At 36.7% G+C, this 15,127-nt stretch overlaps 2 protein-coding genes across 2 annotated transcripts; one reads left to right on the plus strand and one right to left on the minus strand.

Annotated features, from left to right (window-relative positions):
- Positions 1-539: 539 nt before the first annotated feature.
- Positions 540-8,421, plus strand: LOC140777381 (polyadenylate-binding protein-interacting protein 7-like). Its single transcript, XM_073121441.1, has 7 exons — positions 540-630; positions 717-921; positions 2,706-3,513; positions 4,461-4,881; positions 4,992-5,062; positions 6,725-6,849; positions 7,887-8,421. Exons 3-7 carry the CDS (start codon positions 2,779-2,781, stop codon positions 8,188-8,190), a joined length of 1,656 nt encoding a protein of 551 aa, XP_072977542.1. The 5' UTR covers positions 540-630; positions 717-921; positions 2,706-2,778; the 3' UTR covers positions 8,191-8,421.
- Positions 8,422-9,105: 684 nt separating this feature from the next.
- LOC140778286 (proteasome subunit alpha type-6) lies at positions 9,106-14,592 on the minus strand. Its single transcript, XM_073122927.1, has 9 exons — positions 14,413-14,592; positions 14,181-14,275; positions 14,027-14,108; positions 12,259-12,355; positions 10,809-10,867; positions 10,638-10,720; positions 10,144-10,239; positions 9,621-9,680; positions 9,106-9,478 (listed from the first exon to the last, which is right to left on the minus strand). Exons 1-9 carry the CDS (start codon positions 14,486-14,488, stop codon positions 9,386-9,388), a joined length of 741 nt encoding a protein of 246 aa, XP_072979028.1. The 5' UTR covers positions 14,489-14,592; the 3' UTR covers positions 9,106-9,385.
- Between the last annotated feature and the right edge of the window lie 535 nt (positions 14,593-15,127).

The raw sequence follows: 15,127 nt of genomic DNA on the forward strand, positions 1-15,127 counted from the left end.
AAAAAGAATGCTAATGTAAAGCAACGAGTAATTGTTACCTTGGGGAGGTAGGATTACTCCCAATTTAATGTCATGAAATCTCTTCCAACTCAGCAGCAAAATAAAGAAGCCCACCTATTGGTCGGAGCCCATCAAGTGATCTCCACCCAATCTAACTCCAACCACTTCATCACCTTTTCCCGGGACCACCTAACTTCACACCGCGCACACACACACACACACACACACACACACACACACACACACACACACACACACACACACACACACACACACACAGACTAATGGAATCCCAATCACGTGCAACGCTCGTGCGCAAGCATCCGGACCTCAACCCGCATAAGTTGCTCCTATGCGGGGTTCCGGATCCACCGTTCGATGTCTACACGTCGCTATCACGGAAAACTGGACGCCTCATTTTGACCCCAGATTGCGGACGGTCGGATCTCTGCCAGTATGATGATTCGAACGGTTGGATGCGTTTTAGTGGGGTCCCGTCAGCACCAATAATATAAGGCCAGGGTCAACCAAGAAGAAGAGAGAGAAAATAAAGAGAGAGAAAAAAGAAAGGATCGAAATCGAGAGGAGGAGGAGGAGGAGGAGGAGGAGGCGGCGGCGGCGGCGAAGGGGGTTGGGGTTTCTCTCTCTACTCTTTTTATTTGATTTCTATCTCTTTAATTCCGCTATGGAGCTGGTTTATGTGGCGGTTCCCGCAGTCGTTGGATTCAGTAGTGTTTGAGAGCTTGGAGACGAATCCGAAGGGAATCGAGCGCGATAATCGAGAAGCCGACGAGATTATATTGGAAAGGTCAAAGAAGACGAAGGAGAAGCTTCGATTACCTCGATTACCGGTTGCTTTCCACTTCTCTCGCTCCATGGAACGGTTGCCCTCCATTTATCCTCTCATCGATCTCCGGAAAGGTTCGGATCTTTGTAGGTGTTATTTTTTCTCTCTAGATCTTGATTCCTTTCACTTTTTGTTGATGTCAATTTTGGTATTTCTTTTCTTCTTAAAGTTTATCTTTGGTTGTAGTGCAGAAACCGGTAAATCGGTTATAGTTTTTTGTGGTTTGAGATCTTCTCGAGATTCTTCTGACTCCATGCTCTGTTTTTGCTCGTACTTCTTGTGGATTTATATTTGTTTTCTGTCTTTTTTTTTTTTTCCTTTTTCTCTTGTTTTTGATGTAATACGATAGGATGTTCCATTCACATGCACACTGAGGGATAAGAACTTAGTATAATTGCCGTGAAATTGAATTTAGGCCTTCTATTTGAAAGAATTTGATAGCTATAAATTAATTTTGGGTTTGATCGTAAGTTAAAGTGATTTATAAGGAATACATCTTGCTTTTTTGGAGTCTCTGTTTCTCTGTTTTTATTTGCTAAATATTCAGTGCTCTACGCGTTAACATGTGAGCCTTAGGGAATTGAAGCACATTAGGAAATTGAAAGTAAACATTCATCTATCACTTGACATTTTTAGACCACTACAAACATGAAAATAAGTAGAACCAAATTTGTTTGAAGAATAACACCGAAATTCACAATCCAGGGTCTTGAATTCAGTTTTAGGATTTTAATGACTCTTTCATGACATAATGGGTCTCAAAATTTGCAGCAAGACAATAGTCAGTATATGGGTTAATTGGGTGAGAAGTAGGGGGACTGGGAGTGAAATAGAAAGAAGAGGAATATCACCTTCCTTAAGCTCAGTGACAGGGAAGGATGATAGATCAACCCAGCCTTAAAGTGGTGGAGGAAATTGGAGCCAAATTGATGGAAGAGAAAGAAATAATCAGACAAGCCTCTAGGCTTAAAATAAGAGGAGAGAGGATCATAGCATATGGAGGTAGAGGAGGGCATGCACTCTTATTTCTACGGGAAGATTGGCTTCGAACAAGTTCTAACTTTAGAACCATTTGAGGGTCGCATTTGTGGTTGATAGTAGGTCTTTGTTAGGTAAGTGTTCTAATTAGAAATTGGAATCTGAATGGAACCGCTTACGCTTCTGTTTTCATGAATTTCTATCTTCTTTACTACCTACTTTTCAGTGTTGGAAATTTTTTCATGTTGATCAGTTTATTTAGTTGTCCTCAAAATGTGGAAACTAGAAAAATTGTAACAGTTCTCTGTTAAGAGTTGTGACATTAAAGGTTCCCATGATCAAGCAAAATTTTTTTTTTTTTCCGAACAAGTGCTCTTCCTTTTGCCTAGAAGATGACTTACTAGGATGGCATCCTTGGGTTGATGGGAGCAAAATCTGTAGAAAACATTATAATGATTGATATTATTGTCAGGTAAATCACATGTAGTGGCGAGAAGCTTTCCTTTTATTTTGTTATTGCATTGTGTTTCTTCTCGTTTTCAATTTGTAGTTTTTATAACATCATAGCTCTCTCTCTCTGTATATATATATATATATATATATATATATATATATATATATATATATATATATATATATATATATATAAACCACTGCAAGAAAATATTTGCAGTATTCATCAGTTTTCATCAGCCAGCCGACAACTCTGTTATTTTGTATTACCTCCATGCACTGGCAATTTCTGCACCTAGTTTTGTACATTTCCTTGGTTACATTTGATGCCAAGGATTATTTGTGATGGAATAGTATCGCTTGAACTGTGCCTCCTTTTCTGTATTCAACACTAATTTGTATTGCTTTCTAAAAACATGATTTGCAGGGTTGGGATAATTTTTTCTGGAAATGCTTTTCTCTCATTAGGAGTACATTGCAAATTCGTATTACTTTAGAAAATGATGAACCTATCAGTCAGCGGTATCCCAAACAACAAGGAGGTAAAGTTCAATTTATCAAACAAGGCTACCACATTAAATCCCAATGCAGCAGAATTTGTTCCTTCATCGTTTAAATCAACACATGGAAGTCCCAAAAGCTCAGGTACAACCAGGTTTGATGTTCCAGGAACTTCTAAGAAAACTATCTTAGATCAATCAGAGTCAATTATTTCAAGTAGTTCTGATGACGAGGCTCACCAGTATTGGCATCACCAACTTCCTGATGATATTACGCCTGACTTTAAAGATATGGGAGAAGATCAGTTGCTTGGACTTGGAAATCTTTCGCTTGCAAGTTTGTCAATGCAAGATGGTCATGGCACATCAAGATTCATAGCTTCTGCTGGCAGCCAGACATTGAGTGAAAAGGTAGGATATTCTAATTCTACTTATGTGGAAGATCAATCATCAGATATTATGGCTTCAGCTGCCACTTCCTGGGGCAAACCATTCGTAAATAGGAAACAATATGGTACTAATGGAAGGGATATGCATCATAATGAAGAAAATTCTGTTGCTGGTTTAATGAGTGGACTTACAAGTGGCAGTTTGCTTATTGAGGATGCTGCCATCAATAGTATGAAGTTTTTGTCAGCAAAATTTCCTGGTTTTGCTTCCCAAAGCCTTGCAGATGTTTTCTATGGAAATGGGTGTGACTTGAACTTAACAGTTGAATTACTAACTCAATTGGAGGTATGTTTTTATCTATGTAAAAGTTTAAACTTGAAAAACCTTGGTTGTATCTTTCTGTATCTACTGTATCGCATTTTGGACATGTTCAAATTATAGATACTTTTTCCTGAAGCTTCTTATTCTAGTTAAACGTTACATAAAATTGTAAACAAAGTTTAATTTGAACTAGTTAAATATTTCTTATAATGAATGAAATAATTTGCTCTGCAGCAAGAACCTTATAGTTGACATGAAATTGTAAGTCAAAGGAGTTGGTGGATAGTAACAACTTACAGTATCCGGGTTGAAACTTGAATCTTTAAATATTTGATGCTTTTGGATGTAAAATATCCCTTTAGGTGATATGTTGATAGCCTACTTTGTACGAGGATGTGAATTCACTCATGTCTAAGCAGATATTTCGAATAAATAAGCTTTCACGTTATAGTTAGGAAAATTGAGTACTTGCCAGAATATATGTGATGAGAAAATACTCAAATGGAGTAGAGGATGAAAAAGAAAGTCCCTTCGCATCACCATTAATAGTCTTGTACCCTAACCATTTGGTGATCAGGAGCATCGACTGTTCCATAAGATTTAGGACAATTGTTCACTGTGGTTGTAAATTTGATCTTTTTTTAGAGTAAAATAGACAGCCAGTCGCATGCCTTCGTGATCAGCTACAGCGATGGCAAAGGCAAATGTGAGTATTCTTTACTTTTTTCTTTCTTCTTATGGCACAGCTTGTGGTTAGCATGGTCTATGCCTATAGCATGGCTATCGTTGGTTAGTGTACCATTTTAAAATTTCTGATTTCTATGTAGTTTTTTGCTCTTTGAATTCTTAAACAAGAAAATAGCAGTTAATATCCTTCTTCCATCTCTTGCATCAGATATATTACCTAATTTGAGCATTTCTGGAATGTGATAGAAGGAATGATTGCAATTCTTTTCTGTATGTTATGGCAGAATCAGGTTGATGGTGGTGTAGGTCAGAACATGAACTCAAAGTCTTTTGCACCTCCAAGTCCTAGCATGCTGGACTTTTCTTCACTAACAATAGCAGACAGTCAAAATGATTACTTGAAATTCTATATGGAAGATACCCAACAGGCAGCCAATATGTATAAATCTCCTTCATCTATAGTTAGTGGTGACACATATTCTGCTCTGCCAGAGAGAGAACTTGCATCCCTGGATGCTCGGCACTGGAGATATAGAAGAGACGGTTCTTCAGTTAGCAGTGGTGGCTCAAGTAGAAGCTCTCAGCATTTGACTAGTTCATTCAGCCATAACAGAGATATGGTTTCTGACAGTAAATTGCCAAATTCTGTTGGTATATGTGGCGCCAATCTGGCTCCAACATGGCTTGAAACTGGAGAAGCTGTGGGTAATATTTTGAAGTTACATCTCTTGAACAGTAAATTTCCTCATTTAATGTGAGCTTGCGGATATTTCTTTCTTATATCTTATGCTCACCATTGATTTGCGAGATAACAGCAAACATGTATTTGGAGTCAAGGAAGGAAGCTCATGATCTTGCACACCTTGGGAATCCATTTCTTGAACAGGTAGAAAACCTTCCCTTTGTACTATCTTGACTTTAAGAGAATAGTACTTTTAACAAAGATCTTTAAAGGTGAATAGAGTGTCTGTGAAATGTATTAATGTACAACTAACGGTGGAATTTATTTGAGAACTCAATACTTCAAGATATTTGTTGTTTGCTCCTGGTTCACAAGATTGATCTGTATATTTGTATAGAAGCAAAACACCTGGAATTATGGAGAAGATGTTAGTCATAGATGCCATCCTTTTGTCTTTATACAATGTGTGCATCGTAATAGAAGATCGGCAGAAAACCTTCCCTTTGTACTATCTTGACTTTAAGAGAATAGTACTTTTAACAAAGATCTTTAAAGGTGAATAGAGTGTCTGTGAAATGTATTAATGTACAACTAACGGTGGAATTTATTTGAGAACTCAATACTTCAAGATATTTGTTGTTTGCTCCTGGTTCACAAGATTGATCTGTATATTTGTATAGAAGCAAAACACCTGGAATTATGGAGAAGATGTTAGTCATAGATGCCATCCTTTTGTCTTTATACAATGTGTGCATCGTAATAGAAGATCGGCAGATTATAAACTTCTATTCTATATTTAGTACCATCATTAAAATTACTTGGGAAATTGGACTATAGAGTTCAATGACTGCAAACCTTGAGTGCATCCAAAGGGTCTCATACTCTCATAGCATAAGGATAGATAATTCATTTTTCTTATGCTAGTTTTATTGAATCCAAATGGGAAATTTTATGTATTAAGTACTTTCTTATATAATTTACTGATGCTTTCTGTTTTGAGTTTCAGTCCTATCTACTTTCGAAAGTATGTAAGTTACTGACCTAAGTATGTTATATGGTGAGGAAATAAATGCCACTGATGATTATTCCCAATTTAAAACCATTCCTCCATGAATAGTATCTCATCCACAAATTGATCACTCTAAGTTACGTTAAATATTTTGCTGTTTTGCAAGTTGACGTTGTCTGTATTATTTATCAAACCAAAATGTTGTATTAATTGGTGATAAAAGAAAACCACAGATGGTTGTAAGATGTGGTCTATGCATCTGCAAAGCTGTGCATAAGCATATACTACAGGAGAGTTGATATAAGTTATAAATCAAATGAGATCACATTGTCTAGCATACAATAATATTAATAATTTTCAGGAGGATATATCAATCATCTCTGAACTTTTGAGTTGCAAATGTTGAAATGTGAACCTGAAGAAGGTTTCGGGGAAGAAATCATAGGTCTAGGACTTCCTATTCTGATCTAAATAATAAGAATAGTACGGTAATCGTCAATGATCCCAATTGAAGTCTGATGTCCTAATAAATGTATGGCGTTCTGATAAGCCATTCTAGAACATGTTTATTATTGAAGTTGGTAAGCATCTGTCAGCTACAGTCGTTCTCGTATATTTTACTTGGGATTCCTATTAGTAATGTTAGGGCTAGCCTTTTGTTTTTGTTCCCATACTGATTCTGCATCCCTCTTGATTCCTTCTACTGATCTTGTCATGAAAGTGTGATATGAATTACATGATATTGTGTTAATTATCTTGAATATTTCATATCCGATTATTTCTCATATCTTGAATATCTGCCTAATAAGAAATACAGGCTTTGTTAGTCGCAAACTAATTATTATTACTTCTGATAGGCAAGGGAAGCCTACCAAATTGGTAACAAAGCTCTGGCAAAGGAACTGAATATGAAGGGGCAGTTTTACAACATGCAAATTACAGCAGCTCATGAGAAGGCTAAAGAAGCTGTTTATCAGCAAAGGTCAGTCGGCTGTTGCTCCTATGCTTGGTTATGCATGTATAATGTATCATGCTTGCTATTTTTGGTTATTATCTGCTTGGTCCTGTAAGAAAATGCTATTTTCCACAGAGGACTGAATATAATGAAAGAATTAATTCAGGAAATAATTAAGGGGGAGTACTTGATCAACTTGTGGTACGAAGGAGGATGACCACCCACTGCCCATTGTGACTATGCTCCAATGCCTAGTAAACAATTGTCACAGTTGGACTATCTTTAGATACACAAGAACCAAATACTGATGGTGTAGGTGTACATGTAAGCATTTGTACAAACCTGGATATTTACAACAAAAATCCCAAAAGTATTAAATGATGCTTGGTGTCTAGGTGGGTTTAAATCCATTGGCCTCTATTACTTACCACCCCTCTCTCTCTCTCTCTCTCTCTCTCTCCCCTCTTAAGGAGTTAAAACAGTTTAGAACTTGTTCTGAAAAGTGACAGGTTTTGCAACAACCACTATCGTGCACTTATACATGCAGTCATTCTTGGACATTTGCTTATTGTACATGGCCATATATCTGCATAGTTGGCTTTTATATAGAAATAAATACAAAGGAGGCAAAAGTTGAGAAACAAACAGAACAACCCAAAATTTACTTCATGAGAAGAGATACGTGAGTATATTCCAATTTGGCTAATTCAGTAGTACATCAGGTATTCGCAAGTGACTGTAGCTGTTGATAGATAGGGTATATTCTCTGTTTTTTGGGATATATACTGAACCAGTTCTCGTGGACCGCAACTCTTTGGAATTGGTTCCTCTGTTTCATTTCTATTTTAGAAAGCTGTGATCTGCAACTTTATAGAAATCCTTGTGGTTTCATATTTACATTACAGGTACTTGCTAATTGCGACATTCTAGAATTACTTTATGTGATTTTATACTTCTAAAAGAATTACTGCTGATGGCTTGCGTAATTTCGAAGAGTTGTGAACCATAAGGAATTCATTCAATGAGTTGTTGTTTTTTTTTCTTTTTTTCACTTTGGTCTTCAGGCATGTACTATCATCGGAGATCCAGGGCTCTGGCCAGGGGCAAGGTCCTGTGATTGATCTGCGTGATCTTCATCAGAACGAGGCACTACATGTTTTAAACTATGAACTGAGCATCCTGAAGAGAACAGCAAGGTCTGCTCGGCAAAGACTGCAGGCAATGATACTTGTGGGGACAGGCAACTACACCAAGGGGGGCACCCGAACTCCCGCAAGACTCTTCGGGGTCATTGAGCAGCACCTTTTGGACCAAGGGCTTCACTGCACGAGGGCACAGCCAGGCCTGCTCCGTGTTGTGATATATTAACAATGTGTTAGATATAGCACAAGAAGAGAAAAAAGGGGAAATGTGAGAATGTAGATGTATATTTAGATTTCTTGTACTTGTGTATATGGAAGAGAAAGGTGAGCAGATACGGAATCCTCGCTGGACCTCTCTGCGATACAATTGCCGCTGGTAGCTTTTATTGTTACATTTTGTAAGATCTGCGGAATTCCGCGTGTTGTTCATTCATAGTGATAATATACTTTGTTCCAACTCTCTCTCTCTCTCTCTCTCTCTCTCTCTCCCTCTCTCGTTTTAAGATGTTTATGTTAGAAGTTACATGTGTGATTAGTTGTAATAGTGTGGTTTCTTCATTCTGTGGAGATGTGCAATATTGGCGTAGGAAGGACCGCAAAGTGATCCACCATCAACGACCTCCAGCAGACCCAGAATTTGCACTGTATCGGAATCTCAACTCGATCAATTCAAATCTATGGAAACTTTCTGAATATTTTTTTTCCCTTCAGTGTTTTTTTCTTTTCTTTTTTTGGATTACCTTCAGTCTCATGGGTCAAATTGTCACCAGAGGAAAAGGATTCCCTTTCTCTCAGTCGAAAGTCTGAATAACTATATTTGATGTTCAGCCACCCGAATCCAAAACGTCGTACTTGATCAATGCAATGGCCGAAGCTGTGGTTACCCGCACAAGTGAGGATCCTATTAACATCAGATATTTCGTGCCTGTCTCTTACCTTCTCATGAATATAGACTATAAAATCGAGAGGTACTCCTTTAACCTTAGCTATCGCAACAGTATCCAATTTGACATTGAAAGCTCAAGAAAGTAAAACTTACGAGAAGCTCAAACTTCTGATCCCACTAAAAACATCTCTTTAATCAAATTATAAAGCCAATAGCATCAACCTACTTATAAAGGAATGGGCAAATGCATCAATATTTTCTGAAGCACAATAATAAGTATGCATTCTCCAATAAGCAATTAAATCAATACGGTGATAAAATCTCGCAAAATACAGTGAACAAAAAAGTGAATACAGTATGACCAGCATGAAGCATGAAATCTGACATTATGGTAAGGGTCAACATATAAAATGTTACGTTTTGCTATCATCCTTGCATTGCATATTTCAAGCATAACAGTGACCTGAATCTAAATTTAATCAACCTCTTTTGCTACAGAAAGAAATGTAGCAACAGCACTTTGAATTCAAAAGACTCAGTCACGTTCGCTGATGGCTGTCAGGTGCTCATCAATTTCCTCTGTCGAAAGCACTCTGAAAACTGGATTATCTGACCTAACAACTCCCACCTAACAAAGACAAGTTCAGTCACAAAACACCCAATCATAAATAAAAAGGGGAGTTTCATGAATTAAGAAAAAAAAACCATCTTAATATGCTCCTGAGACAGGATCTTAATTACGACTTAAATCAAACTATAATGATATTTACCTCAATTTCTGTGGCCTTGAAATCCTCCTGCAGAACTGATTGCAATGCAGATATTGCAGTCTACAAGGCAAAGAAGCATGAAGGTTTATAGTCAAGCTAAAGTTACAAGCCAATGTGATTCATGAGCAGTCCATACGAAGGCAAAACAATCATAAAAAGGATAAGAATGAGTGTCCGAAAAGGGGGAAAGGACTCCATTCTAGGATAACAGAAAGAAGAAACAGCATATCGAACATAAATTCCTTGAAGATAATAAGGATGAGAAATTAGGAAGAAATTATAGCACACCATGACAAAATGACTGGATCAGCACATGTTCTAAATATAGAAACAAGACACGCTAATTGAAATGATGCAACAAATAAATGACTCCTTTGAGATACATAATATCCATGCTTTTGTCCAGGAAGTGGTGGAATATGGTTTCTCAATGCATAGGATGGTACTCACACATCTCATTTGAAGAAGCATGTTTTATGATGATGTGAATGTTATGTCATCTATAGATGAACTTAATGTTTACCTGCACAGTCTCCTCATAGGAGAAAGAAGGATCACTCTTCATTTTCTTCTCCAAAAAGTTTATTGCTTCCTGCTCCTTGAGGCCAGCACTAGTAGCCTGCGGAGAAAAATGGCGGTCATTCCACAGTATCTTCATGATCATAAAAGGGTCATAGACAAGAGAAGTAGATAACATATAGGTAGGCGCATAAGTAATTTATAGACATCGATCAAAAAAGGAATCAGAGAACAGTGGAGAGTTCTTCAAATGTGTAATGATTGTTCATAACAGACAGAACCAGGTACTGTAAAAGTAACTTAAAATTAATTGAAAATTTCCAGAAAGAGATAAAACTTTCAAACCAAGAGGTAATGAATACATTCATCAGATTGACAATGAATGTGGCCAATAAACAGAATAAAGTGATGCAATCTTATCCCGATTTAGCAGCTTCCTTAGTACCATAAGCAACTACATTTGGAAGACAAGCAGCAGCTGGCAAATCTCCTACATACCTTGTGGCCAAAAAAGTGGCCAGCAGGATCACACTTGAAGAGTTGAGGTCCTTTCTCTTCATCAATTCCCAAGATCATTGCAACTTCAGAAAACATAACCAGATAACAAATTAAATTGCATGAAAAGGCAGCAAAGGTTTCCAATATGAGAAGTACCATTCAGAAACTAACCTACTCCAAGAGGTCGCATATATGCATGCTGGGTATATATCTGTGATTTATCTGCTATCCTGAACACAATTAAGATTAATGGATGTAAGAAGGCTACTATCAAGATTTGGAAATAAATCAACAAATCTAGCATAGAGTAGCAATGACCATATCTCAAAAAGAAAATAATGCTATAGTTGCCATGTGAAAAGAATCAACCAGTTAGTCACAATTTTTTTCCTTAAGCTCTTCCCTGCAATATGGCCTAAAGATTAGAGGTATCATGGGTGACATAAAAAGTCAAACAGTGTTTCAATTGACTCTTAAATCAAAGAAGGTGCTCTAACATTATAAGAAGTCCAATGCATCTCTGTTCTGCAGTTTTCATCTGGGCAAAACGATAGGTTTATGTGTCTAGTGGGCATGAAATAGGACAATAAAATTTGAAATTCTATCATAGACTCTTAAATCACAGAATAAAGGATGCTAGTAAAGAGGTATAACAGAACAAAAGGAAAAGGTTTTTTTTTTATCCAGAACAGCTGGTATACAATGGCAAATACTTTATCAGCAATATTGCTATAGTTAATAAAGTAATTAAGTATATCAGAATATATCAGAAATCATCTAACCTCCAGCTCAGCCGAGATATATGGGAATCCAAGATTTTTTTCAGTTTAGGTCAATGTACTTGGGTTAGGTAGTATCTCAGCCTTCAAAGGCTTTGCTGCTGCGTTTGAAGGACCAGTTTTCTCACTTAAGCAAGTTGATTCATGAGAAGTAGGAGCAAATTTTGCTCTTCCCCTTTAAATCCTATTTTCAATACTATAACTATTAGTATCCAAATCCCAACGGACCAAGAAAAACACTATAGGTTAGTAATTGCAAAGCAACAATCCTCGCATGCCATGCTCTTCAACAAGCACTGAACGGTAATAAGAAGACCTCTTACTAAAAAATAGTGCTGATACAGAAACTATGTATTTTATATAGTAGGTAATCATTCTTTTTTCATGCATCCATCATGTTAAATAAAATAAAAGCTCTCCATAGTCATTTAAAATCCAAATCTCACTGGACCAACATAAACACTATAGGTTAATAATTGCTAGGCAACAATCCTCACATGCCACACTCTTCGACAGGCACTGAGAGGTAAGATGAAGACCTTTTAGATAGTATGCAATCATTCTTTTTCATGCATCAGTCATGTTGATATAGATGAAAGCTCTAATTCATCCATCTATAAAATTTCATAAATGGCATCAATATAGAAAAAAAATTCAAAGTACAGCTTTATTGGAGTTAGAAACATTATTCCACTGCATATGTCTCTGTAGATGAACTAGTAAAGGGGAGAATTGTAGTATTCTGGACAGATCAAACTCAAGAAGGATATTATTTATGTTAATACTATTTTTGCACCATTTTATTAAATGAAGACTTCATGAATGAGAGCAAACAACAGTACCACTTAGCTAGTACATCTACAGGCATCTCATATCCCCATTTGAAACGGAATTCAGCAGCTTCATTCCTTGCTTGATGGACTAAAGACCTTGCATCAGCTAAAAATATGTATCCAGGTGTTAATACTGATAATATAAAAGAAAATATCCTATTGTGATTATGAATTACATATGGTTATGAATTGACATTTGAGATAATCAAGCAAGCTCTACTTGTGAATTATTTGACTAGTACAACCAGAATAATATTACTAATGTTAAGAATCTTCTCAATCAGAGTTATTTGAATGCCCCTATCAAAAAGCAAAATGAAAATAAGAACAATGCAACGAGGAAGATTAAATTTCAAACACCAAAAAGAATTAGACCATTGTGGATTGTGAGTATTGATAGTCTTTATAGAAGAGCTGAAAAACATTGAATGGAGCAGTGCAGTGAAATTTGATGTGCTCTTCACTATCATTAAAAGTCAGAAACATAAAAGTACAGGTAAGCTTGATGATGGATACATCCAACTAATAGTCCCATTTTAAACTACAAGGGATCCCTTAACCAAGCAACAAAACAAACTACTGAAATGAGGACGAGTTTGCTATCCAATTCAAGTAGAACTAGGAACTCCCACTGAAAATGGAAAGAAGTTAGAAGAGGTTCACATCCATCAATTGTCATCTGTGACAAGTGGTGGGATGAATTCTAAACAAAACCACTTTTATTTTATTTAATTTTCAATGACTGGAGAACATCCAGTGAATATCATAATGGGAAACTACACACATTTCTATCGATAGAAAGAAAAGATCACTCTCTTTCAAATGCAACCACCTCATCAAACATTTGTTTAAACACTGATCACTAAAATCTCACTCAAACAGCTGTTATGGTTCCTTAAATGTACTTGTTTCCCATCTTATGCCAATGTCAAGAGCTTTTATCTAAATAAGAAAACCATAGGAAGTCACGAAGATCAAATAGAAGAGAAAAAAAAGAAGAAAAATTCTTGATACATCTTTTGGTGGTAACAGCATAGGATAAAGGAAGAGCATAGCATGATAGCACACCAATAGAGACTTCCATCTAGACAAATCACTTTTATATGGCAATGATATGGATATCAAAGAATATTGCCAAATAGATATGTCTTACTGAGAATAATCATATATTGAGCTGTATGCAATTCCCTTCATAGGTGTTGTTTATCCTCCAATGGAAGTTCTTCTAATGATCCAAATAAACTGCAACTTTCTCCTTTTTGCTAATAAACATACTCAAATTTCAATCTACATGGCTAGCAGAAAGTAAGTGGTGCAGTAGCCAATCAACTATGAACATCATGTTAATGCACAAATACAGTGCTGATATGATGTATCTTTGCTTGCGTGGGAGGAAAAGGAAGCTTAAGAAAGAGAATAGGGGTGGAATTACTGGTAGAGAATCAGCAACATAATTTGGATTTTTTGCCTGGAAAGAGATAATAAATATATGTTTCCTATAAAGGAAAAGTCTGATGGATTATTTCAGAACCTGGCAAAGAGAGATGACAATACTGCACGCCAACATACAAGGAACAAGAAGGCTGAATATTGTAAGACAGCATTGAAGCAAAAATAAACCACTTGGCTACCAAAATAGTGCCCTTGTAATCATAATCCGTAAGCTAACATACCAACAGCTCCCGTCACCCATCGAAACACGCAATTAGATCCATAATCCCTAACCAATCAGCATCGAGAATAAAAAGTTTTTTTTTTTGAAAAAAAAAAGAAAAACCTGTCATTCCAGTAGCCAGCAAACCGAGGTACTTCGTGATGGGAAAGAGATGCGAGACACTTGTATTATCCAATAGCTTGTCCTGTTCCAAACGAAAACAAAGTTATATCAAATTAAATCCACAAAGATCGTTGCTTTAACGAGAAACACTCACCGGGACCTTCTTCTGGGTAACGACGCACACGGAATCCTTGCCCCGTACTCCAATCGAGGTGATCCCAGCGGCCTTCACGGCTTTGAAAGCATACTCTGATCCAAATCAAAACCATTTCTTTCAGTATAAACGCAACAATTGAAACCAATTTCCACTGTGGTTTCCAACTTCGAGCACAAGAGAAAGATAGCAAAAATGGAGATGGTGGGAAATCGAAAACCCTAAGACTTACCGACTTGGTAGAGGCGGCCCTCTGGGGAGAAGATGGTGATGTGGCGATCGTATCCGGCTCCGGTGCCGCGACTCATGGCGCCTTCAGTTTGCTTGTTTCCTTCGAGGTCAGTGTTAGGGTTTGGATCAAGTGAGCGAGATCTGAAAGAGAAGACGACGAGAAGGCTTATGGCTTATGTATGCTTCCGCTGCAAGAAAGAAGCAAAGAGGCCTAAGTAGGGGGGTGAAAACGGATCGGATCGGATCGGATATTGGTAAAACCATACCTGCATCCATATTTTCTTCTTGACTGCGAACTACGAAGCCGAATACAGATAGTTAGCGGATAGTAAATTTAATTACCCGATCCGCTAAGTGTAACAACGGATACAACTCGAATATCATATATATTCGTATTCTTTTTTTTGAATAGATACCTATAAACAATCAGTAAATATATGTAAAAATGAAAAAAAAAACCTATTATTACTAACACATTTACTATTTTAAAAATATTTTTAATTAAATAATATGTGAATATTAATCTGGATGTTATTTTTCAATCCACATCCATATTCACGTAGACTATTCAAATACACATGAATTCAAATATCAAGACGGATAAAATAATCTCAGCTCATATCCTTATTCAATAAAACTTCAATATTGCATTGGATCGGTGAAACTCCGGAACTAATAACCCTTAGAAGTCACTGTTTTAGTTTTATAACTGAGTC

This window comes from Typha angustifolia, chromosome 15 (genome assembly GCF_048772165.1).
Source record: "Typha angustifolia cultivar Huaian chromosome 15, ASM4877216v1, whole genome shotgun sequence".
NCBI classification, from domain to species: Eukaryota; Viridiplantae; Streptophyta; class Magnoliopsida; order Poales; family Typhaceae; genus Typha; species Typha angustifolia.

Coding starts and splice junctions, on each gene's coding strand:
- LOC140777381 (XM_073121441.1), top strand. CDS start 2,779: ATGATGAACCTATCAGTCAGCGGTATCCCAAACAACAAGGAGGTAAAG. Junction 5,063..6,724: donor GGAATCCATTTCTTGAACAG/GTAGAAAACCTT, acceptor TACTTCTGATAG/GCAAGGGAAGCCTACCAAAT. Junction 6,850..7,886: donor GAAGCTGTTTATCAGCAAAG/GTCAGTCGGCTG, acceptor TTTGGTCTTCAG/GCATGTACTATCATCGGAGA.
- LOC140778286 (XM_073122927.1), bottom strand. CDS start 14,488: ATGAGTCGCGGCACCGGAGCCGGATACGATCGCCACATCACCATCTTC. Junction 14,276..14,412: donor GGGCCGCCTCTACCAAGTCG/GTAAGTCTTAGG, acceptor GATTTGGATCAG/AGTATGCTTTCAAAGCCGTG. Junction 10,868..12,258: donor GTAGATGTACTAGCTAAGTG/GTACTGTTGTTT, acceptor AATTGTGTTCAG/GATAGCAGATAAATCACAGA.